The sequence below is a fragment of the Balaenoptera ricei genome, chromosome 15, assembly GCF_028023285.1.
Source record: "Balaenoptera ricei isolate mBalRic1 chromosome 15, mBalRic1.hap2, whole genome shotgun sequence".
Taxonomy (NCBI): Eukaryota; Metazoa; Chordata; class Mammalia; order Artiodactyla; family Balaenopteridae; genus Balaenoptera; species Balaenoptera ricei.
This window is the reverse complement of record NC_082653.1, coordinates 26,775,044-26,801,237: the sequence shown is the minus strand read 5'-3', so window position 1 is coordinate 26,801,237 and position 26,194 is coordinate 26,775,044. Positions and strand designations below refer to the sequence as shown.

The following is a 26,194-nucleotide window of genomic DNA, read 5'->3' as shown; positions in this document are numbered from 1 at the left end:
AATAAAAGTACAGGCTTACCTTTTTTTTCACTGTGCTTCACAAGTACTGCATTTTGTTTACAATTTGAAGGTTTATGGCAACCCTGTGTTGTCAGATGATGCATTTTTTAGCAATAAAGTATTTTTTAATTAGTGTACATTAATTAATGTACATTGTTTCTTTAGACGTAATACTCTTGCACACTCAGTAGACTACAGTATAGTGTAAACATTACTTATATATGCGCTGGGAAACCAAAAAATTTGTGTGACCTGCTTTATTGCAAGATTTGCTTTATTATGGTGGTCTGGAACCAAACCTGCAGTATCTCCGAGGTCTACCTGTAATAGGAATAGCTAACATTTATTGAACCAAGTGCTGTTTTCAGCACTTTACACATGTTGTCTCATTTAGTCCTCACAGCAACCCTGTAACATGAGGACTGTTATGAATCCCATTTTCTAGAAGAGGAAAGTAGAGGCACAGAAAAGTCAAATAACTTACCCAGGTCTGCTGATTCCAAGTCCATTGCTCTTCCTACCACTCACTTGTTCATCTGTTTTTCAGGTGGGCAGTACATCCCTGACGTCTTGTCAAAAGCCTTTCTTTCTCTTCTGTATCTGGGTAACTAACTTTAAAGGCCGATGAAAGAAACTGACTTCATAGAATGTTTGAAGAAATCAGGGGAAAAACCCTTGAGGTATTTTAACATAACTATGGGTGTCAATTACTTCACTGATAGGCAACAAACAGATAATCTGATTTGTGAGATAGGCTACCTCTCATCCTTCTTAGCTCTAACTCAGGGCTGAAACATGAAGCAGGTAGGAACTGAGAGCTTGTGTTCTGAGTCATTCGGCCCTGAACTGTTTCTTGATTCTGGTGATTAACATCTGCACCGGTGAGGAGAGGGTGGCTAAAGCCGTATGCCACCTGCTGACTAATTGCAAAAGATTCAGTTTTTTTTTTTCTTTCCTTAATGTAATGTTTTTATTGAAGGATAAGATACAGGCAGAAAAATTAGACGATTGTAACTGTATAGTTTGTTGAATTTTCATAAAATGAACTCACCCATGATACCACCACCCAGATCAAGATATAGAACATTACCAGCACTCCAGAAGCCTTCCTCACCTCCCTCCAGAAGGGTGACCACTACCCTACCTTCTGTCACCAAAGAATATTTTTACCCATTTTTTTAATCTGTAAAAGATTCAATTTTGTCGAGCCTCAGTTTTCCCTGTCTGCCATGTGGGCTCATTATTTTCCCTTCAACATCCCTTATCTCTGCAGTCTTAGAAAGATTTCTTGGTCAAGGCCTGTGTCACTACAGGAAATTCTGGTGTGAAAAGGCAGTGGGATCTGGGTGGAGGCATGAATTTTAATAGCAATTCTGCCACTTGCTGTGTGACCCGAGGCAAGTAACTCAGCCTCTCTGGCCCTCAGTGTCTGTATAGGCAAAATAAGGACGTGGGATAATCTTCCAAGGCTCTTCCAGCGCTGCCTGAAAGACAGCTTTGAGTTGGGTAATATTTTCCTCTTCCTTGGTGACTTCATGCAGGGCTTTCTCCCAGACCTTCCTGGGTGGGGCTTTTAGAGCTGTTTCTTGGCAGTCAGAGATCATTACAATCAGCTCATCTTATCAGCATCACACATCTGCATTGCAGCTTGGGATGTTCTTGTTTAAGGTTTCAGTTAATCTTGGTGACACTTTGTGTCTCCTCACTTTGTCACACTGATAGCAGACACTGAGCTCTTCACACACAGGCAGATCTATCTTTAGTATGCTGATTTATTTAAATCATAGTTTGCATTAGAGAGCACCAGTGATAATTGTGGTGGGTGTGGTTTTATTTTTAAGTTTTTGGCAAGATATTTGCAGCAGTTGCATTTTGTCATATTTGAACATAGTGTATAAATGGAAGTGAGTCCAAGTGAAATAGAGATTGTAATAGACTACTGGGAGCTGAGACTGGCCATGCCGTTACCCACTCTGGGGTCCTTAACATCCCTTTCAGCAGTGGTTTCAGGAAGGGCTTGCTTTGGGGCTTTTGTGTGTGACATAAATTACACAGAAACTAAAGCTCATAGTACTGTCTCCAACAGCTTAGGGGACTGCAGTAATCATTACTTTATAACACATTTCAATAACCTAAGCAAAGAAATCTAGCTAGTAAATCATAAAAGATTCCATCCAGGTAAGACAAAATGTCAGCTCAAGTTACTTAAGATAACAGCAAGAAGATAGTTCTTGGTGGAAATAGTTACTGGTTTTGCACTGTCTGCAATAGCAGGTCAGATTCTAGCCTAAGAAATATATGGTATTTTTCCCTCCTTACTTCTTCAATTGCCAGCATTTTTTAATAGAATTTTTTTTTAATTATAAAAATAATTTCCATTGAGGAAAACCCTGAAAAGATTAATAAATAAGATTCACTCAGAAATAACTACTGTTAAAACATCTTACTGTCCAAAGGAAAATATATTCCTAAATGTATTTTATCTCATGAATGTGCAGTTCTTACCTGTTTCCCCAGTCATTGTCATTTAGGCTGGTTTCAATACTTAAATGCTATAAATAATACTACAGAGAACATCTTGAAGATTATCTTTGCATAAACTTTTGTCTACATTTCTGATGATTTCTTTAAACTAGATCCTTTCATTGTTAAAAAATTTTAATTATAAAGGCAGCCTCCTTAAATAATGTTTTTAACAAGGTAGTGTCTAAATAAAGTTGCAAAGGCAGACATTAGTGCAGTTTGGTGGAGAGGGATTGCCTGTGCAAAGGGTATCCTGACTCAGTTTCAGCTTACTTGTCCACTTGCACAGCTATCTATTTAGGTAGTTGCTCTCAAAGTGTATTTCCCATTTTGCATTTGGAAATGTTCACGTAACATTTCATAACCATTTTTCCATGTTTAGTAATTATGAGCTAGTAAACTTTCCCTAGCATTGGGCATTGACATTGTTTCTGGCTTTTTATAATCACATATAGTGCTGTAGTGAATATCTTTGCTTCCCTCTCAGCCTCATAAGAGAACAATTCTAAATAAATTAGTTTGGGGAAAGTTAGAACTTTAAAAAGTTGAAAAGGAGAACTGTACATTTTCCTTCTTAAAATTTGATTAGGACCCTAAAAATATCTTCAAAAAAAGAAAAAGCTTTATTGAGGTATAATTCACAAGCCATAAGGTATCTTTTCATAGTTTTTGTCGCCTTCTTTGCTGCTTCTTCTTAATCTGTTTTTCTTTTTGATACAGAATTCCCTATGAGTAGGACCCAGAACCTGAGCCTTTAATATTTAAACCCTTCATTCTCTAAACAGACTGTTGGCTGGTGACATTAACCAGTAATATTGTATGTACATGATCAGTTTTGTGCACTGAATGAGCTGTGAGAGCATGTCATTATGGAATTGGACAGTGAACCATGACAGTTCTGGTGGACTTTAGGCAGGGGATTTTTTTTAATGTATTTAACTCGTTATATTACTGAAACAAATTCTGTGATTTATGGGACATTCTGCTTGATCAACTTTGGGAACTGTTTACGATAAAGGTAGCATATGTGGGCAGCTTCTCCAACATTAATGTACACACCAATCACCAGGGATCTTGATAACGGGACTCTGATTTGGGGACATGGATGGCCTTAGATTCTGGAGCTAAACCAGGTGGAACAGGAGACTAGTTGACACTCAGACACAACATCCTAAATTATGTTGAACGACACGGTGAGAGTTATTCCCTTCAAAACTCTTTTGGTTCTTTTGACTATGTCAAGGAGAGTATTTGTTTGGTTCCAGTCTTTCTTAACACATGCTAAACTGGCTTTCTTACTTTCTTTTTTTTTTTAATACATCTTTTTTGGAGTATAACTGCTTCACAATACTGTGTTAGTTTCTGTTATACAACAAAGTGAATCAGCCATATGCATACATATATCCCCATATCCCCTCCCTCTTGAGCCTTCCTCCCACCCTCCCTATCTCACCCTTCTACTGGCTTTCTAACCAAGAGAGGTCAGGCCTCTGGCCTTAGGTAAGCTACAGTATCTAGTTCGAATTGAGTAACATTGTTGTTTGTCTTTATTTTCACAGTTACCTTCTATTTACAACAAGTGATACTGGTTTTCCATTCATGGTAGTCATACGAAGTTTCTGTTAAAAAGAAATTTGGGAGTTCCCTGGTGGCCTAGTGGTTAGGATTCTGGGCTTTCACTGCTGTGGCCTGGCTTCAGTCCCTGGTCAGGGAACTGAGATCCTGCAAGCCGTGCAGCATGGCCAAAAAGATAAATTAACAAAAAAAAAAAGTGTTAAAGTAGATTTAAAGCAAAATTTTTACTAAATAATGGTACAGGTGGTGTATGGATATGGCAAAAATTGTGAAGAGACAATCAGATGACTGACATTTAGGACACGCTGGTGTGGAAAAACGCCATGAACTTTGGAGCCCGGTAGCCCTGGTTTCTGCTTACTTTGCTGCTGATTAACTCAGTCTGCCATGTTGCTTCTCTCTCCAAGTCTCAGGTTTTTTTCTCCTGTAAATTGGGTCAGGGCAGAAGCACCTCCTGTGGGCCAGGCCTTGTCATGCTTGTCCTCCTCTAATCCTCACACAGCCCCAAGGAGCAGGGCATTCGTGGTAGTCCCATTTTGCAGAGGAGGATATAGGCTTAGCTGGTTGAAGGAACTTGCATGGAGTCCCAGAGCTGGGAATGGTTGGGCTGGGTTTCATTCCCAGGTGTGTCTGAATCTCTTTTTTGTTATTCCAGGCCACCTCCCTCTTTTAAATATAGAATTTGCTGTGGCTCTCTACCCAGCTGCATGGCAGTCTGATTAAAAGGACAAGTCATTGAGTACACCTGTGATCAACCACAGCGATATTCACAATAGATGAGAGGTGCAAGTAGCCCAGATGCCTGTGGACAGATCAATGGATAAAGATAATGTGGTATATACACACAATAGGTTGTTATTTAGCCTCATAAAAAAAGAGATCTTGCCACATGCTACAACATGGATGAACCCTGAGGCAGAATGGTGGTTTCCAGGGGTCGGGGAGACAGGGAAATGGGAAGTTGCTATTTGATAGGTATAGAGTTTCAGTTTAGCAAGATGAAAAAGTTCTAGAGATCTGTTACACAACAATGTGAATATCGTTATCATTACTGAACTGTACACTTAGAAACGGTTAAGAGGGTACATTTTATATTATGTGGGGTTTTTTTTAACCACAATTAAAATTTTCTTAACAGTTAAAAGGCATTGGTCAGAGGGCAATCTTTTTTTTTTCCCCCCCATCTTGGAAACTCTCAAGCATACATAAAAATAGAATAGTGTAATGAACCATGGACCCATTACCCGGCTCCAGCAGTTATCAGCACATGGCAGTTCTGTTTCACTTATAACCTCTTATTCACCTCACCCCACCTCACCTCTGATTATTTTGGTCCCAGACAGCATATAACTTTATATGATAGTGGGAAGCAGCCGCATAGCACAGGTTGATCAGCTCGGTGCTTCGTGACCACCTAGAGGGGTGGGATGGAGACACAAGAGGGAGGGGATATGGGGATATATGTATGCATATAGCTGATTCACTTTGTTATACAGCAGAAACTAATACAACAATGTAAAGCAATTATACTCCAATAAAGATGTTAAAAAAAAAACTTTATATGAAAATGCTTTTGTGTGTGTCTCTAAGAGTAAGAACCTTCTTTAAAAAATACCATTTTCACGCCTAAAAATGTAACAATAATCCCTTAACATTCCTTAACATCATCGTTCCTTAACATTCCTGAATGTTCAAATTTCCTTGATGGTCTCATACATTTTTAACAATCGGTTTGTTTGAATCAAGATCCAAAAAAGGGTCCTACTCAAGGGCCAAATGTTGTATTTGGTTGATTAAGTCTCTGACATCAGAGTGTAAATGTTTAGCAGAGAAACAGTTTCGTTTCTTTCCCAAATCAGTACATGGAATGAGAAGTTCCTGACAGGCAGGCTCTTCCAGCTTCATAGCTTCGTGGTGGTTCAGAGCACGAGCCCCGGATATTGGGGTTGTGTGGGCAGTCGGTGCACTGTTGGTGGGAGGATAAATGGTACAGCCTGGGAAGTGGGTAGGATGGTGCCCTCTGTCAAAAAGGAACATGTGTAGTGTTTACACATCCAGGAATAGCTCCTACGAAGAGCCCTCATGTGTAGCTAAATGTATATGTTCAGGATATTCACTGCAGGATTGTTTGCACTAGCAAAGACCAGAAACTATCGGAGGTTCCCTCAGCAGGGGACTAATCAAATACATTATAAGAGAACTGTACCATGGCATTTAGACAGCTACTTAAAAGGTGGGGATGGGGGTGGGGGTGTGGGGGGCCCCCAAGATCTATAAAGTAAGATAGAGAATGGTGATACTATACTTAAACTTGAGTTTAAAAACAAAAAAAGGTAGGGAAGCAATATAGATACATTAATGCTTGCATATGCTTCGAGTATCTCCCCAGGGGTAGGGGGAAGATTTACCTGTTCACTGTGTGTACAACTTGAATTGTTTTATTAATCTATTCATATATTAATACACATGTGTATACGCATGTGTGTGTTTGTGTGTTTAAAATAAGTTTAGGGTTTTTCAATAAGACAGACCTGGTTTTGAATCCTGACTGTTCCATTTAATTGCTGTGTGACCTTGAGCCAGTTAATTTCTCTGAGCCTCCCATCCTTATTTTTAAAATAGGGCTAATACCTATTCCTCATAAGGTGATTTTGAGGATTAGAAGAGGAATATACATTAAGTTCCTAATGTACTATGAGTTGTGACTATTGAGTACAACAAAGCCCCAGACCCACATTGATTCTGAATTAGCGTCCTCTAGACTTGAATATATATATATATTTTTAAATAAATTTATTTATTTTTTTAATTTATTTTTGGCTGGGTTGGGTCTTTGTTGCGGTGCGCGGGCTTTCCCTAGTTGCTGAGAGCGGGGGCTACTCTCCGTTGCAGTGCACCGGCTTCTCATTGTGGTGGCTTCTCTTGTTGTGGAGCTCTGGCTCTAGGCGTGTGGGCTTCAGTAGTTGTGGCACCTGGGCTCAGTAGCTGTGGCTCTTGGGCTCAGTAGTTGTGGCTCACGGGCTCTGGAGCACAGGCTCAGTAGCTGTGGCACATGGGCTTAGTTGCTCCGCAGCATGTGGGATCTTCCTGGATCAGGGCTCAAACCTGTGTCCCCTGCATTGGCAGGCAGATTCTTAACCACTGAGCCACCAGGGAGCCCTGAATATATTTTTTATGAATGTATGTTATGAATGTTTCACAAAATAGGATTTCTTTGCCTCTTTTTCCCCCTTAATCAGTTAAATGCTTTCTTTGTTAGCCTGTTGGGGTCATCAAGTGACAGGGAGTGCTGGGCGCCAGTTTGAATTCAGAGCAGGCATTTAGTTGTTCATGTTTCTTATCCGTGACCTTTCTAGGTTTCTTTCCAGATAAGTAGCCTGTCTTCCTAAGACGTGTAAGCTGAAACCAAGTTACTAGACTTTTTTCCCCGAAAGAAAAAATAGCTTTATTGCCATCCCCCTGCTTGATTGTAGGAAACAAAATACATGCACCTGTCAAGAAGGCCAGAGAAAGCAAAAACAATCACTTGCAAGCTCACCCCCCAGAGATCAATATTGCTTGCCTTTCTTGAGTGTTTATTACACATCTTGCACTAGGCTAACCATTTAACATTTATTAGCTTATTTAATAATCCTTAGATCAGTTCTTTATGGTAGATGTTGTTATTAATCCCATTTTGTAGAAGAAACTATGACTTAGTGTAACTTTCTCAAGATTTTATAGCTAAGTGGCAGAGCAGAAATTCAAATGCTGACCCATTGAATACTAAAGTTCATGCTTTGAATCATGACTTTACACTGTCTCATTCACAACTTTCTCTGCACTTGTGCATGTACACATGTAAACATAAACCCCATCATAGTAAGTCTTCTGTTTGGTAGCCTGCTTTTTTTATATAAATTTATTTATTTTATTTTATTTTATTTTATTTTATTTTATTTTATTTATTTTTGGCTGCATTGGGTCTTCGTTGCTGCGTGCGGGCTTTCTCTACTTGCGGCGAGTGGGGGCTACTCTTAGTTGCGGTGCGCGGGCTTCTCATTGCGGTGGCTTCTCTTGTTGCAGAGCACAGGCTCTAGGCGCACGGGCTTCAGTAGCTGTGGCTCGTAGGCTCCAGAGCCCAGGCTCAGTAGTTGTGGCGCATGGGCTTAGCTGCTCCGCGGCATGTGGGATCTTCCCGAACCAGGGCTCGAACCCGTTTCCCCTGCATCGGCAGGAGAATTCTTAACCACTGCACCACCAGGGAAGCCCTATATTGCCATTCTTAATGACTGCATAATTTCCCATTGTAGAGATGTGTCATAATCTAACCAATCCCTTATCAATGAGTATTTAAGTGGTTAGAGATGCTGCTGAGATAAACATAAAGGTGTACATACATCTTGCACATGTATTCAGTTATTCACTGAAGGCCTTAAAATAGTTCCAAGAAATGGAGTTGCCGTTTCAAGGGAGTATTATATTTTGAGTATTGCATTTCAGTGTTTTGATATTGATTGCTCAGATGCCCTCAAATAATATGTGCCAGTTTGAGATTCTGTGGCTCTCATATGTGCTGTAAGAGACAGTTTGAAAGTGTTTAGACAGTTCACACAACTGTTTGGCTTACAAAAAAAAGATGACCTTGTGTTTATAAACAGTGCCTGTTATTACACTATATTACACTAAAATAAATTTATTTTATTTTATTTATTTATTTTTTGATGTGGACCATTTTTAAAGTGTTGATTGAATTTGTTACAGTATTGCTTCTGTTTTATGTTTTGGCTTTTTGGCCGCGAGGCATGTAGGATCTTAGCTCCCCAACCAGGGATCGAACCCGCACCCTCTACATTGGAAGGCGAAGTCTAAACCACTGGACCGCCAGGGAAGTCCCCAGAATATATTTTATTAGTCTGTTATTTTGACATCTTTGCTCTGAATGCCTTTTATGGCTGAGGCTACGTGACATGCTACATTGACATTAGAAAGTTAAGGATTTCCATTGCTGTAGACCTCATAGAAGCTCTTTTATGAAGCTTTACCATGAAGTTGAGACAAGTAGTTTTACTACTAGGGCCCTTTGTTCATCGTTAAAACATTTTATTACATTATATTCATGGTGGATAGATGAAAAGAGAAAATGAGTTTTAACACCTGGATATAGTTAATTTTACAGATTTTTTCCATCTTTTTTCTCCCCTAATTTGATTTTTCTGACTAGGTAATATATTTACATGATTCAAGAGGTATAAAAGGATATACACTGCAAAGCCTCCCTTATACTCTTGGCCTTCAGCCACCCAGCTCTTTTCCCTACAGGCAACCAGTGTTGTTATCTGGCTCTTGCATATCCCTTCAGATATATTTTATGTACATAGAAGCAAATATAGGACTAGTCCCTCAACATACATTCCATGTCCTTTTAAAAGTTCTCCAGACAGGGATGTTATTTTTTCAACTGGAGATGAATAATCTTGTTCTGAAAATTGTGTAATTCACATTTTGATAACTGGCCATCATGGGAACCAGAGACCCAGAGTTGGACTTGCTCTCTTGGTGTTGGTTCAGGGTTTGCAAACAAGGAGTCCTGATACTTCAAAACAGTTAGCAAGGGGCTTCCCTGGTGGCGCAGTGGTTGAGAATCTGCCTGCCAATGCAGGGGACACGGGTTCGAGCCCTGGTCGGGGAAGATCCCACATGCCGCGGAGCAACTAGGCCCGTGAGCCACAATTACTGAGCCTGCGCGTCTGGAGCCTGTGCTCCACAACAAGAGAGGCCGCGATAATGAGAGGCCCGCGCACTGCGATGAAGAGTGGCCCCCACTTGCCGCAACTAGAGAAAACCCTCGCACAGAAATGAAGACCCGACACAGCCATAAATAAATAAATAAATAAATAAATAAATAAATAATTTTAAAAAACCCAAAAAACCCAAAAAACAATTAGCAACAGTTGAGAAACAAGTAGTGTTGATGGTGATGAGTTGGATACAGAGTATAAACAGCTGCTTCCCCTGAGAGAAACCTGCACAGGGACTTGGTTTGGGCTGGTTAATAGGGAGTCACTTCTATCTTCTTGCCTGAGTATGGCAGTGCTTTCCTGATGGCCCCTGTGATCCATAGTTTGGGCTGCCTTTCAGACACTCTGAGTCCTTGAACTCTAGGCCAGACAGTTGGCAGGTGGTTGGTTGCTCGGTCAGATCTTAGACGACATTGCATTGGAGTGCATTGATTAAAGATGCATTAGTATGCACTTTGTGTGCCCGCAGATTGCTCCTCCTTGCAGGGATGTTTCTGGTGAATTGCCAGACCTTTATTTTTTCCCGTTTGAAGATACCACATGCTTGTTACAGAAAATTTGAAAAATATAGAAATGTCGAAGGAGCGGGGGAAATCACCTATATGTAGTCCCATCACACAAAGTGGACCCCTATTAATGTTTTGATGTGTGTCTTATTTTTATACAATTGTGATTGCATGCATTCAATTTTGTAAACTGCTTTTTCATTTATTCTAAGCATATTCCATGTCATTACAGAGCCTTGGTAAATGTCATTTTAAAAGATGGACTAGGACTTCCCTGGTGGTCCAGTGGTTAAGACTCCACGCTCCCAATGCAGCGGGCCCAGGTTTGATCCCTGGTCAGGGAACTAGATCCCACATGCATGCCGCAACAGAGATCCCTCGTGCCACAACTAAGACCCAGCACAGCCAAATAAATAAATAAATACATAAATACATAAATATTAAAAAGAAAAAAAAAAGGTGGACTAGCATGGCAGGCCTTTCTCAATTAGATCATGTATACATGAGTTTGGTCATGGGCAGGGATGCCTACAGGAGCCAGGCAGGCAGTATAAATGAGCAGAGCATGCTGGGTGTGAGACAGTAGGGAGTGTGGGCTGGGGAGGATTGGGTGGCCGGGCCCATTAGAGGGGCAGCCGTCACTCAGTTCCCATTGCTGCCACTTGGGGCCTGGGCTGTCAGATATTCCCATTATTCCAGAGAAGCAGAAAATCTGGTTTTTTTGTTTCAATGTGAAATTGCTGGTTTTCTTTTTTCTTTTCTTTTTCGAGAAATCTTAAACATTCAGAGAAAAATATAGGAAACAGAATTGATAGTCATTAAACATTTTCTCTTAGTTGCTTCAAGTCTCATTCCCTGTTTCTCTCTTTCTTTAGGAGAAATGATAAAATATTACAGATAAAATTGAAAAATTCTTCACATTTCTTGTCCCATTCTCTACATTTCACCCTGCCCAATTTGGGCAGCCACTATCATAAATTGTTGTATATCCTTCTACCCATTTTGGGGAATACTTATGTATACATAAATGCAAATCCATGAGCACCATATTGTTTTCTAAGTTTTTAGTCATAATTGTCACTCTGCAGCTTGCTTTTCCACTCAACCTATTTATTTATCCATGTAAATATATATAACTCTAATTCAGGTTTGGCACACTTTTTTGGTGAAAGATCAGGTGGTAAATATTTTATGTTCTGTGGGCCATACTGTCTGCTGCAGCTACTCAGCTGTGCTATTTTATAGCTAAAGCAGACATAGATGATATGTAAACAAAGGGGTATGGTTGTGTTCCAATAAAACTTTATTTACAAAAACAGGCTATGGACTGGATTTGGCCTGTGGGCTGTCATTTGCTGACCCCTGCTCTAATTTATTCCTTTGAACTACTGAATAGTATACTATCTGTAATATGAATATACCATATTTTATTTTTCAATTCCTCTATAAATGGATGGTTAGGTTGTTTCCAGTTTTCTACTATTTTTTTTTTCTTTTTTTTTTTTTTTTTTCTTTTTCTACTATTTTAACAGTGCTGCAGGAAGCATCCTTGTCTGTGTTTCCTTGTGCACAGGTGCAAAGGTTTTTCACCAGGACATACACAAATATAGACGTGGAATTGCTGGAAGGTTTTTTGTTTTTAACAACACTGCTCTCTCTCTTTTTTAAAATTTATTTATTTATTTTTGGCTGCGTTGCATCTTCGTTGCTGCATGCAGGCTTTCTCTAGTTGAGGCGTGCGGGGGCAGGTAGAATGTGACCAGTCTGTGACCTCTATCCTAGAATCTCTATAGGAAGCCAGTAGTTACTAAGCATCCAATCTGCACCTGGTTCTAGAATTTGAGGTGGACTCCATGACAGCTAGCAAAGGTGAGAGTGCGTGAATCCAAACATGTAAGATTCTTTTTTTTTCTAAATTAATTAATTAATTAATTTATTTTTGGCTGTGTTGGGTCTTTGTTGCTACGCGCAGGCCTTCTCCAGTTGCAGCGAGTGGGGGCTGCTCTTCACTGCAGTGCGCGGGCTTCTCGTTGCGGTGGCCTCTCCCGTTGCGGAGTAGGGGCTCTAGGTGCGTGGGCTCAGTAGTTGTGGCGCACGGGCTTAGTTGCTCCGTGGCACGTTGCTTCCCAGACCAGGGCTCAAACCTGTGTCCGCTGCGTTGGCAGGCGGATTCTTAACCACTGCGCCACCAGGCAAGTCCTCAAAGATTCTGGAAGAGAGTGGCTGCCATGAGAAATGTGCAACTGATTTCCTCAGCGGACAAAAGAGATGAAGTTAGGGAAAGACTCAGTTTTTCTCGTGTAGTAGCCATTCAAATGGTGGTTGTTAACATCGGGATGACAAGTTCTAGCAGAAAAAGTATTCAGGACAAAAATGCTGAACTGCTGACCTGTGGTTCCTTCTTTCCTGGCAATGCCATGAGTTCCTTTAAAGATTTATCACTGTAATTAGACTGACCAGAAGAAGGAGAAGGAAGGTAATAAAGTAAAGAAAGAGAATCAGGGCATCCTTCCAAGAAAACCCTCTCCTTTGAGGAGGACCCACGGTGAGATTTTAAGCCCTGGTGGCAGGAAATTAAATTAGTCCATCTTCCTGAAATAATATGTCAGTAGTACATGACTAGCTCAGCCGAGCTCTGTGAGTTCAGAAAAGAAATGTTGTTCTGTGTTCCAAATCAAGGAGATTTAATTAAGGGGACTCAGGCTTTGGGAATTACTTCTTTTTAAAAGATTTTTAAGATTATTGTAGGTCATTATCATTCCTTTGTTTTTATTGTTTTGGAGAGCTTAAAAATATATGCGGCTGTAACAGAAGCATCTGAACATCAAGATCTGCAAGAAAGCCTGCCGCAGGCTTTTCTTATTAAACAGGCTTGAGGCCACATTGTTTTGATAGGTAAAAGCTGGACAGCTCGGCCTCTTCCCGGGTATGTAATGTAAAAGAATTGATCCTCTCCAGTGACCCGTTCCCCACCCACCCCTTTCTGTTTCTTACTCCTTCAAGTCTCAGGTCTTGTCTAACTATCCCCTGCTCTGCTGCTGCCTCCCCAAAGGAGGCTCAGGGGGCTGGGTTCGGGCCTGGCACCTAGACAGCTTTTGCAGGCCTCTGCTGAAATGGAGGGAGAGACACAGGCAAGGGATCGGCCACAGCTGTAGCTTGGGGGGCCATTCCCCTGGAAAAGAAAAGGAGACGCAGTAAACAGACTGGCCATTCTGACATCTGGTTCGAAACATCTGGCAAAATTCTAGTAGCATCTGGAAGGTGATCAATGAAGGGCTGCCTTTTACATAATTTTCTTTAAATGGCTTGAGATTTACTTCTAATTGAATACTGATTAGGTATTTGGATCTCAATTTCAGCTGATTTTTTTTTTAAGGATGATGACTACAAATTGAATAAGAGAAAATGTTAGAGATGTTTAATGCATAAAATTAGGGCTCACTAGTAATCTCTGAAATGACCCTGTGACAAGGGTTTTGGATGAAACTGTATTAGTTCATTTTAATCCAGCTTTATATTAGTTCACAAAGTACTTCCACCTTTGTAAGTGGCTTTTAGTCTCACAAGCATCCAAAACGAAGGAGAATTACCCCTATTTTACAGATTTTATAGAAAATGGGTGAAGAGAGGGTAAGAGGTCTTCTGGTTCTGCATTCTAGACAACATTATTTTATTAATATAACAACTAGAAGAAGTATGAAAAGTAACTTGTCATGTTTCCATGCGCTTAGCGGCAGAACAATGTTTTTATGAAAGACCAACGGAGGAACATATTGACTCTGTGTTTATTAACTTGCAGCATATATACCTAGAGTGGCCCATCCCTGCTTCACATTTTCCCACCTTTTGTTGGCAAAGAATAGGTCATTCTCACAACTAAAAAGGATCCTGTTATTACTGTTCAAGTATCTACTAAAATTACAAATGCGTATATCCTGTGATCCAGCAATTGCGCTTCTAGAAATTTATCCTTACAGATAGATTTTCCCACACATGAAAGGGTGTGGTCCTAGGTTTTTCACAGTAAAATATCAGAAACAGCTTAAGTGCTAGAGTAGTGGTTAAATAAATAATGATGCTTCCATACAGAGGGATATTTTGCTGCTGTCATAAAGAATAAGGCAGCTCTGCATTTACTGAGGGGAACAAACTCCAAGATAGGTTGTTTAATGAAGAAAAAGCAAGATGCAGGACACTGCATATTACTGTGTATAACATACTACACTTGTGTAAAAAGGGAAAGGGTAAGTATGTATTAATACATATTTGCTTGTTATACATAAACTAGTTCAGGAGGATAAAAATCTAATAACACTCACCTTGTAAGCAGGGAACTGGGTGGCTGGAGAACAGGTAAAGGAGAGAGATCTGTCACCAAAGGGCCTTTTGAGTCAAGAACCATGTGAATTACCTGTTTTTTAAAAACCCTTGCACTGAGGTTTTCGGGAGTTTAAGGTCCTTGTACATAACCTCTTTGCTCTGATCTGCTTGCTCCCTACCCCTTCCCAAAGGACCCATTTAATCATACTTTCTTCTGCTCCCTGAGTTTTTCAGCACCAAATCAAGTTCTGTTTTTGGTTTTATTTAAACATTTCTTAACATCTATTTTCTTATTTGCATTCAAATTGTATTAAATTTATTGATTGGATAAGTGCTTTCTTTGTAATGTATTACCCCACATCCTTGTTTATTTGAATACATTTTGCACAAGCCATAGTTGATGATTTTAGAATGGAAAAGTATTATCAGTACAAGATAGGAAATTCAAACAGTACAAACAATTGTACTGTGAAAAGTCGTTTTTCTCTCTCTAGACCTCTGAGTGTCGATGTCATTTTTCTCTCTCTAGACCTCTGAGTGTCATCGGGGCCCATAGTTCCCCTGCGGAGGCTGCCACTGTTACCACTTTTACATGTATACTTACATTGTAGCATGCGTGTGTAAACTGTACTATACACGTTGTTCCTCATCTGCGTTTTTCACTTAACAACATATCTTGTTTTAGGATTGCGTTTAGGTTAGCACATTCTTTTTAGTAACTGCCCAGGATTCCAGGATTTGTATATATTAAATATATTAAATTTATTTAATCAGTCCCCTCTTGATGGGAATTGGGGTTGCCTGCAATCTGTTGCTACCACAAATGATGCCACAACACAGATATCCTTCTATCTGTAGGATAAATTCTTAGAAATACAGCTGCTAGATCAAAAGGGACGTGCATTTTAAATTTAGATAGATAGTTCCAAATGGCTCTGTGCAGAGGTTGTAGTAGTTCCACAGCATGTAAGATTACCCAGGCTTTTATAAAGTTTCCAGCTGCCTCAGCCTGTAGTATAAGATAAAATATCAGTTGAAGGGAGGACAAGCTAGTTAACACTATAGGTGGACTAGTGCTTTTATTTTTCCCACTGCAGCTGGTTAAGATCCCGTGAGGAAATATCCAATGTAGTGAAGTTATTAAGTGCGGCTGTCAGAAGGTTGGCAAGATGGAGGTGACCTGGGTGTGTCATCTGCTTTTCAGCAGCCCCCAGTGACAACTGTACTGTCCTTGCTTACTTTTGTTTTGTTTTTCCTAGGACCCTAGCATCGTGAGACTTAATTTGGATTCATAGCCCTTAAGATCGACCTGGTCAGTGCTCATCATGTCAAAGTTGAAAAGCTCAGAGTCAGTCCGGGTGGTGGTTCGCTGTCGGCCCATGAATGGCAAGGAAAAGGCTGCTTCGTACGACAAGGTGGTGGATGTGGACGTGAAGCTGGGGCAGGTGTCGGTGAAGAACCCCAAGGGAGTGGCCCATGAAATGCCCAAGACCTTCACCTTTGATGCCGTCTACGACTGGAACGCCAAGCAGTTTGAACTCTACGACGAGACGTTCCGACCACTGGTGGACTCCGTCCTGCAGGGTTTCAATGGGACGATTTTTGCTTATGGACAGACCGGGACTGGGAAAACCTACACGATGGAAGGAGTCCGGGGCGACCCTGAAAAAAGAGGGGTCATCCCTAACTCGTTTGATCACATCTTCACCCATATCTCTCGATCCCAGAATCAACAGTACCTGGTCAGGGCTTCTTACTTAGAGATCTACCAGGAGGAGATCCGAGATCTGCTCTCAAAGGATCAGACCAAAAGGCTCGAGCTCAAGGAGAGGCCAGACACTGGAGTGTACGTGAAAGACCTGTCTTCCTTTGTCACCAAGAGCGTGAAGGAAATAGAGCACGTGATGAATGTGGGGAACCAGAACCGTTCTGTCGGTGCTACCAACATGAACGAGCACAGTTCCCGTTCGCATGCAATTTTTGTCATCACCATTGAGTGCAGTGAGGTGGGCCTCGATGGCGAAAACCATATCCGGGTAGGGAAATTGAACCTTGTAGATCTTGCTGGCAGCGAACGGCAGGCCAAGACCGGTGCGCAAGGGGAAAGATTGAAGGAAGCGACCAAGATCAACCTGTCCCTTTCAGCCTTGGGTAACGTCATCTCTGCCCTGGTGGACGGCAAAAGCACTCACATCCCATATCGGGACTCAAAGCTTACCAGGCTCCTCCAAGATTCTCTCGGTGGCAACGCTAAAACTGTGATGGTGGCCAACGTGGGGCCTGCCTCGTACAACGTAGAAGAGACTCTAACCACTCTGAGATACGCCAACCGTGCCAAGAACATTAAGAACAAGCCAAGGGTCAATGAGGACCCTAAGGATGCCCTCCTTCGAGAATTCCAGGAAGAGATTGCTCGGCTCAAGGCCCAGCTAGAAAAACGGTCCATTGGCAGAAGGAAGAGGCGAGAGAAGAGGAGGGAAGGTGGTGGCGGTGGTGGGGGTGGGGAAGAGGAGGAGGAGGAGGGAGAAGAGGGTGAGGAAGAAGGGGATGATAAGGATGATTACTGGCGGGAACAGCAAGAAAAACTGGAGATCGAGAAGCGGGCCATTGTAGAGGACCACAGCTTGGTTGCAGAGGAGAAGATGAGGCTGCTGAAGGAGAAGGAGAAAAAGATGGAGGATCTGCGGCGGGAAAAGGATGCTGCCGAGATGCTGGGCGCCAAAATCAAGGTACTGTACCCTGCCTTAGGCGTGGTCTTTTTTCTTTCAAATCTTTTTGTTTTATCAAAAAAATGATATGAAAGATGGTGTCTCTTTAGGGTTTGTGATACCCAGTGTCCAAGGAACATTCGTTGAATTGAATTGGATGAAGAAAATCAATTTTTCTTTGACAGCAATAAGACTAACACCCATGTACCCCCTCCCCCGCCACGGCCCAGTATAAGAAATAGAACAGCATCCATAGCTTTACAAGCTCTTTGTGTCCCCGCCCGCTCAGAGGTGACTGTTATCTTGGATTTGGTGTTTATTCTTTCCTTGCTTTTCTTTATAGTTTTCCCAAATGTGTATATATATCTCTACATAAAAGATAGTTTTAGTTTCACATAATTTTTATCTTTTATATAAATGGAATCCCACTACTGCGATCTACTTTTATTTGCTAAATGTTATGTTAATGAGAGTTACCCATATTGATGCCTGAAGCTGTGACTCATTCATTATAATTGTTCTGAGAATTCCGTGGTATCCCATTCTCCTGATAGTGTGGGTTGTTTCTGTTTCTTTTTTTTTTTTTTTTTTTGCCCTGAATTCCTTGTACTTGGCTCCAGGAGAACACGTGTGCGCGAGAGTTTCTTGCCTGACACCATCAGGACTTAGGGTGCGTGTAGCTTCAACTTCACTAGACAATGACGTGTCACTTTCTAACGTGGCCCTGTGAATTGAAGCCTCTACCAGAAGGGTATGGCTCCTGGTTGTTCCTCATCCTTACCAACACTTGTGATTAGCAGACTTGACTTTCTGTATATCTGGTAGATATACACTGAGATCTCCTTGTGGTGTTAATATGCTGTGTCTCTGATTAAGCAAGATACAGAACGGTTCCGTCACCACCCCCCGCCCAGAGGCTCCCTTGCAGTCAACCACTGTGTGGCAATGGCTGAATTGTATTCTAGAGCGTGGAGGCGCCCCTTGTGTCGAGTGTTCTTTCTGTCCACAGTGTACAATTCCATCAGGTGCCTGGACTCTGGGCTGCCATAGGGCTTTAATGGCAGAAGAGAGCGCAGAGCTAGCTCTGGAAATCTGAGGAAGACCACTGCTTGACCACAACCCAAAATTCCTTTGAAGTTCTATCTTATGGAATTTGTGTAAACTTTAACTTCTACTCTAAAATGTATCTATGTTTATTAATTTAAAAATGACAAGTGATCTCTTTCTTGCTTCCCCTTCCCCTACCATATGAAGCTGTACTTTATCTGTGGCATCATAGTAGCCCTTTCACAGAGCTGGGTCCTATTTTACTTCAGAGGCAGGGGTCCTTTCCAAGACTGTCAAGACCTGGTGTGAAAATGGAGTCACATACAACACAATTAGGAGGTAACTGTGTTCCAGGGAGGGGCTTACTATGGGATTCCATTATGTCACTTCACCCCTCCTCACTCCTGCACTTGTGTAACTGGGTGTGCCCATGTTTGATTTCCATGCTGTTTTTTAAGATCACATCTGTTATTCAAGCCCAGGAACCACCTAGACCCTTTAAACAACCTGGGATATTTGGGCAACTCTCAGAAGCCAAGTGTGGCAAGACTCAGCATCACCTCAAGGTCACTGTACCTCTTACAAGTTTTATTTATGGGAGAATGACATTACATCTGTCTTTCTCCATCCCTGGATGCTGTAAAATCACAGGACAAAAGAATTTTAGAGCCAGAAGGGTGTGTGTGGTGAGGGGAGGGTTAGTAATCAGTCCAGCCCCTTCGTTATGAGAGAAGAGGAAAATTTCAAGCGCTCCCTGAAACATGGCAGCCGGGGTATAAGTTTCTTAAAAGCAAGGTTGTGGGGTTTTTGGAGTCCATGCTTTTCAGGTGCAAATCCTTCCCCTGGCTTCAGCCACCATCTAAATGCTGAAGTCTTGCAGTCTATATAGTCAGCCCAGAGCTGTCTCCTAATATCCCAGCCCGATAGCCTCTGCCTACTGGACGTTTCCACGGAGATGCCCACGGCCACCCAGAGCCTGCTCCTGCCTGCCTTTTCTCAGTCGAGCCGGACTCCGAAGAGTTACCATTGCTGCCTGCTGCTCCCTCCCCCTTAAGCCTCTGAATTCTGCCCCTCTTGGACCCATCCACTCTGCTCTCCCCAGCCACTACTGCCCTAGCCCAGGCCTGGACCCTTAGAACGGCCTCCTGTCTGTTCTCCTTCCACCCAGCCTGCCCTTTTCCAGGTATTCTTCCTGTCGCAGGGGAGTTTTGTTTCTAAAACACAAATATGATTTTGTACCCTAACGCTCAAAGGACACATCAGTGGTTCCTGCGGTTCTCAGGGTCAAGCTTAGTCTCCCTTAACGGGACTTGGAGGTTTTTGAGTTGACCCCTGATTGCTTTGCCAACTTCATGTATCACCACTCCCTACCCTACCCTCTGAAAAAAATTTTTTTTCTTAGCTAATTCCTTGGGACAGGAAGCTTTCCCTGACTCCCTCCAAAAGCCAGAATTCTCTCCCTCCAGTGTGCCTCTCCCCTTATTACTCAGTCTTTTCCTCCTGATGGGATCTGACTGCATAGGGTAAGAGGCTGCTTACTTGTCTGTGGCCCTCAGTGGACTCTCAGCTTTGTGATTTGTATTTACAGCTGCATCCTCAGTACCTAGCACATAGGAGGTGCTTCATAGGTTCTTAGTGGGGTCAAATACTTTGTACAAACAAACCAAAAAAGTGTTTTTTAAAAAGAAAGCTGAAGTTCATGTATGTCTGGGGAAGCTGTATCTTCAGTGTTTCCAAGATAAAGCCCCCACTGAAGCCGCCTCAGCCCCACCCGTGATGGGAAGGGTACAGCTGAGCACACCATATTTTCCCCTAGAGTTCATCCCCTTGGGCTCAGTCCTGAGCTCTTTATCTTTCATGGGCTTCCCTGTGAGGGGCTGTGTTCTGAGGGAGACCACTCATCAGATGGATTCTACTTTTTCCTCACAAAGGCCATGGAGAGTAAGCTGCTTGTTGGAGGAAAAAATATAGTAGATCATACAAACGAACAGCAGAAAATCCTGGAGCAGAAACGGCAGGAAATTGCAGAGCAGGTAACTTTTCATTCCTTTTTGGAGAGAATGGGGTGGGGTGAGGTGTGTTAATGCGACGGAGCCAATATCTCTTGTATTAGACTCTTCAAAGGGAACGGGACTGAAGTGTGTCACCCCTTCCTGGCGGGAGACCCTGATCTGGAGCACCCAGCCCCATGTTCTTGTCTAGACCTTGTCTCTAGGCACACTGATCAATCTTGTGATGTTGCTCAGAAACGTCGAGAAAGAGAAATCCAGCAACAGATGGAAAGCCGCGACGAGGAGACCTTGGAACTGAAAGAGACGTACAGCTCGTTGCAGCAAGAGGTGGACATCAAGACCAAGAAACTCAAAAAGGTATGAAAGGAGCGAGGCCAGGCAGAGGTGCCTTGAGGCTTGGGGCAGAGGGAGAACTCTGTTGTCTAGAGGGCTGCCCCCGTCACCTGCCTCTCCTGTTGGTTCCAGCTCTTCTCCAAGCTTCAGGCAGTGAAGGCAGAGATCCATGACCTCCAAGAAGAGCACATCAAGGAGCGGCAGGAACTGGAACAGACACAGAACGAGCTCACCAGGGAGCTGAAGCTCAAGTAAGCTCTGGACCTTCCCGGGCTCCCCTAGCACTTGCTGGGTGGCTGTTTGTTCACTAAGAAACACACCCCTGAGGACAGGGCCCTACTTCTCTCCACCCCATCTCCTGCCACCTTGTCTGTCTTCTGTTTATTCCAAAGAAAGTTATTTTCTGTCTCTGGGTCCCATCTGTTAACTGAACATCTTCACCAGATGATCTCCAAGTTCCTTTCCACTCTACCTTCCTGCCTTTAAAGAAGGCTTCTATTGGGCTTCCCTGGTGGCGCAGTGGTTAAGAGTCCGCCTGCCAGTGCGGGGGACACGGGTTCGAGCCCTGGTCTGGGAAGATCCCACATGCCGCGGAGCAACTAAGCCCGTGTGCCACAACTACTGAGCCTGCGCGTCTGGAGCCTGTGCTCCGCAAGGGGAGAGGCCGTGACAGTGAGAGGCCCGTGCACCGTGATGAAGAGTGGCCCCCACTCGCCACAACTGGAGAAAGCCCTCGCACAGAAACGAAGACCCAACACAGCCAAAAATAAATAATAAATAAATAAATAAATAAATTTATTAAAAAAAAAAAAGAAGGCTTCTATCTATTGATAAAAGGGAATCTTTTATTAACTAGAATTTTCTGAATGGTATAATGAACAGCCAAATACCCATCACCCAGATTCCATGATAAACAATCTTTTGTCCTCTATCTTTCATAAAAATATTTTAAAGCAAATCTTACCTCATGTTATCTTATTCCTATATACCTACATACATGACCACAGTGCTTTTCTTAAAAAAAGCTTTATTGAGGTATAATTCACATATCATACAATTCACCTGTTTAAAGTATACAAGTCATTTGTTTTTCCGGCCATGCTGCGTGGCTTGTGGGATCTCAGTTTCCTGACTAGGGATTGAACCTGGGCCACGGCACTGAAAGCCCGAAATCCTAACCACTAAGCCACCAGGCAACCCCCCTACAAGTCATTTTAAAAAAATACATTTACAGGGTTGTAAAGTCATCACCACAATCTAATTTTAGAACATCTGTGTGTGCCCCCGGCCCCCACCCAAAGAAACCCTGTACCAATTATCAGTCACTCCTCATTACCGCCTCCCCCAGCCTGATAACTACTGGTCTACTTTCTGTCTCCATAAATTTGCCTATTCTCGACCTTTCATATAAATGGAATTATACAATATGTGGTCTTTTGTGACTGGTTTCTTTCAATTAACATGCTTTCAGGGGTCATCCATGTTGTAGCATGTTAGCACTTCATTCTTTTTAATGGCTGAACAATATGGTATTGTATGGATATTCCACATTTTTTCCATTCATTAGTTGATGGACATTTGGGTTGTTTCTACCTTTTAGTTGTAATGAATAATGCTGCTATGAACATTTGTATACAAGTTTTATTGTGGACTTAGGTTTTCAATTCTCTTAGGTTATCCAAGAGTCTTACAGTTTTAGGTCTTACATTTAGGTCTGTGATCCATTTTTAGTTAATTTCTTGTATAGTCTGAGGTATGGTTCCAAATGCATTCTTTTATATGTGGATATCCAGTTGTTCCAGCACCATTTGTTGCAAAGGCTCTTCTCTCATTGTCTTTGCACCCTTGTTGAAAGTCAGTTGACCATAAATGTAAGGGTTTATTTCTGAATTCTCAGTATTGTTTGATTGAGCTGTATGTCTGTCCTTATGCCAGTACCGCACTGTCTTGATTACTGTAGCTTTGTAGTAAGTTTTGAAATGAGGAAATGTGAGTCTTCCAACTTTGTTGTTCTTTTTCAAGATTCTTTGTGGCTATTCAGGGTCCCTTACATTTCCATATAAACTTTAAGATTGGCTTTTCAATTTTTGCAAAAAAAGCCAGCTGAGATTTTGATAGGGACTGTGTTGACCGTATAGATCAATTTGGAGAGTATTGTCATCTTAACAGTATTAAGTATTCTGATCCATGAACATGGGATGTCTTTACATTTATGTAAATCTTCTTTAATTTCTGTCAAGAATGTTTATAGTTTTCAGTGCAGTCTTTGCACCTCTTTTGTTAGATTTATACCTAAGTATTTTATTTTTTTGATGCTATTGTATATGGAATTGTTTTCTTAATTTTATTTTCAGAATGTTTATTGCTAGTGTAGTGTAGAAGAAATAAAATAGATTTTTGCGTATGTAATGGTATCTTTCCACCTAACAAAATTAACATTGTTTCTCTCGTACCCTGTCCGTATTCAGATTTTCTTGGTTTATTAATATTAAGGTCTACATAAGAACCATATATTGCATTTGGTTATTATGTCTCTTAAGCTTATTTTAATCTGGAGCAATCCTTTTCCCTGTTAAAAACTGTTTTTCATAGTTGACTTGTTGAAAAGGCTAGGGCAGATAGCCTAAAGAAACATCCCACGTTCTGGATTTGTCAGTCTGCTTCTTCACAGTGCCATTTAACTTGTGGCTCTATCTCCCTTACTTCTCTTTAACTGAAAGTGAGTGCTCAACCTTGGCTGCGCACCGAAATCACCTGAGGAGTTTTTAAAAATAGTGATGCTTGTGTCCCCGCTAAGAGATTCTAATTTCATTGGTCTAGGGCAGTGGTCCTTAAACTTTCAGCAGGCACCAGATCATCCGAAGGGCTTGTTAAATGCAGATTGCTGGGCCCCACACCCAGAGAATCTGATTCAGTATGTCTGGGGTGGGACCTGAGCATTTGCATTCACAACAAGTACCAGCTGTTGCTCCTGCTGGTTTGGTGAACACACTTTGAGAACCGTTGATCTCTCATGAGGTTTGGCTAAACTATTGTAACTGCTATTGATGTGCAGCCTGGCTTGAGAACCACTGAGCTAATGGTTTCAGCAATGATCTTTGTCTGGCTGCATTATTTCATTAGGGGTTTTGCAAAATGATGTTTTTTTAATATCGGTCCTTCCACCACATTTGCTCGAAGTTTTCTTTAAAGAGGAACTTTCCAGGGGACTTCCCTGGTGGTCCAGTGGTTAAGACTACACGTTTCCACTCCAGGAGACACAGGTTCAGTCCCTGGTCGGGGAACTAAGATCCTACATGCCGCGAGGCGTGGCCAAAAAAAAAAAAAAAAAAAAGAGGAACTTTTCAAAGAGATTCTTTTAATGATTAAGTTTTAAATTTGGAAAGGAGCCCTTAAAATTAAATGTATGTGTCAGTCCTCTTTCTAGGCATGTACACCTAGAAAAAAGGTCAGAACAAAATATGCCAAAATAATAAGAGTATCTCTGGGTGGTGAAATTGTGTGTAATTGTATTTCTTACATTTTCTAATGTATAAATAGGACCTTTAAAATCAGAAAGAAAAAAATATATATATATGTTATAAAAAATAGTTTCTTAAATATCAAATAAAGAGAAAATTTCTTCTCTCCAAAATATTTTTGTCTTTAAGGAAGCCATTTTCATTGCTATGTCTCTTATTAATATCTTTTTAAAAAATTATTATTATTATTATATATATATTTTTGGCTGTGTTGGGTGTTTGTTGCTGCACTCGGGCTTTCTCTAGTTGCAGGGAGTGGGGCCTAGTCTTCGGTGTGGTGCGTGAGCTTCTCATTGCGGTGGCTTCTCTTGTTGCAGAGCACGGGCTCTAGGTGCGTGGGCTTCAGTAGTTGTGGCGCACGGGCTCAGTAGTTGTGGCGCACGGGCTCAGTAGTTGTGGCTTGCAGGCTCTAGAGCGTAGGCTCAGTAGTTGTGGTGCACGGGCTTAGTTGCTCTGCAGCATGTGGGATCTTCCTGAACCAGGGCTCGAACCAGTATCCCCTGCATTGGCAGTCGGATTCTTAACCACTGAGCCACCAGGGAAGTCCCTCTAATTAATATCTTTTGAATAAACAGCGAGTCAGCCTGTTTCTCATAGCACCCTACACCTCTGTGGTGTTTGTTTTGTGTCCCTCCCACGTTAACACCCCTTTGGCATTGTTCTGTCCTGAGGTTTTGAAAGAGTGAACACAGAGAGGGGGCAGGAGATTGTCATCACCATGGAGAGACACAACCCAGTGGGTTCCAGTTTCACTGTTTGCCATGTTCCCTGGGTGCTTCTTAGGCAGAGACTCTTCTCAGGAATGGTCTCCATTCTCAGGGGTCTAAGGGACTGAAATCCATCTCGTTCTGCTCTTTGTTCTGGTGGTTAGAATGTGGAGTTCTCCACCTTGGGCAACAATGCATAGGATTGGAGGAAGGCAGTTTAATTTCTAATCTGTTTTCAGCATTTTGGAAGTTAACGAGCTGGCTTAGCAGTACCAGTGGCCCTCCCAAAATACTTCACTTAGCACGTGTTCACTCCAGCATAGCCCAGGCATTGCCTTCCTCTTTAGTCCTTTCACCTCCTCAAGCTGCTACTCCTTGGGCCTAAGTGAGCTTTCCATATTCCTAGGACAGACCTGTCAGCATACCTGAGAGTGTTTATCTCAGGCAGAACCAAGTGTCATTCATGTCTGTACCCCAGCTCTTTGTATGATGCTAGGCCCACAGTGCCTGCTCAGCAAATGTTTGCTGAGTGACTTGACCCTTACCTATTACTTACTTCACGTGGGACCAGATAGCCAACACCCCATTCGTATTCTTTCTCCATCTATTCACCCGTGTATGTGTGCTCTTAACAGGCATCTTATTATAGAAAACTTCATCCCTCTGGAAGAAAAAAGTAAAATTATGAATAGATCCTTCTTTGATGAAGAGGAAGATCATTGGAAATTACATCCTATAACCAGACTGGAGTAAGTCACAAATGACTTCAAGTAGACTTTAAGGTGGGGAGGAGGGAAAGAATGTTGATAAGCTGGGCTTGGCCAGAGAGGTATGGTAAGAACACAGTTTGATCCATTTAAACTTGGAACCAATTGCAGGTCTTTGTGGCTGCCATAAGTCCATGAGGTAAAAGTTTGGTGATGAGTATGGTATTAGGAATTGGGAGACTTTATCACAGTGAACTAATGACCTTTCCCAAGTTCCTGCTTTTCAGCTCCCCCAGCTGTCAAGTGAAACGTGCTGGGCCAAGGGAGGGGCGGTACATAGGTGTTCTCTTACGTGTCAGTCTGGCAATGTGGAGAAGGATTCTCAGTCTGCATCTGGATTCCGCTGGAAAGATGGGAGATGTCTGCCAAGGCTGTGGGGGTGGAGAGTGTCTACA

General features: G+C 42.0%; 1 protein-coding gene across 2 annotated transcripts in view; it reads left to right on the top strand.

Moving 5' to 3' along the window:
• KIF3B (kinesin family member 3B) overlaps positions 1-26,194 on the top strand; it is a 37,566-nt gene that overhangs the window by 4,648 nt on the left and 6,724 nt on the right. For both annotated transcript variants that reach the window (XM_059896547.1, XM_059896548.1), the window contains 5 exons: positions 15,964-17,433; positions 20,391-20,492; positions 20,706-20,828; positions 20,937-21,055; positions 25,668-25,781. In XM_059896547.1, the coding sequence (XP_059752530.1) occupies positions 16,030-17,433; positions 20,391-20,492; positions 20,706-20,828; positions 20,937-21,055; positions 25,668-25,781 (1,862 nt within the window). In that variant the 5' untranslated portion in view covers positions 15,964-16,029. The remainder of the gene's footprint in view (positions 1-15,963; positions 17,434-20,390; positions 20,493-20,705; positions 20,829-20,936; positions 21,056-25,667; positions 25,782-26,194) is intronic.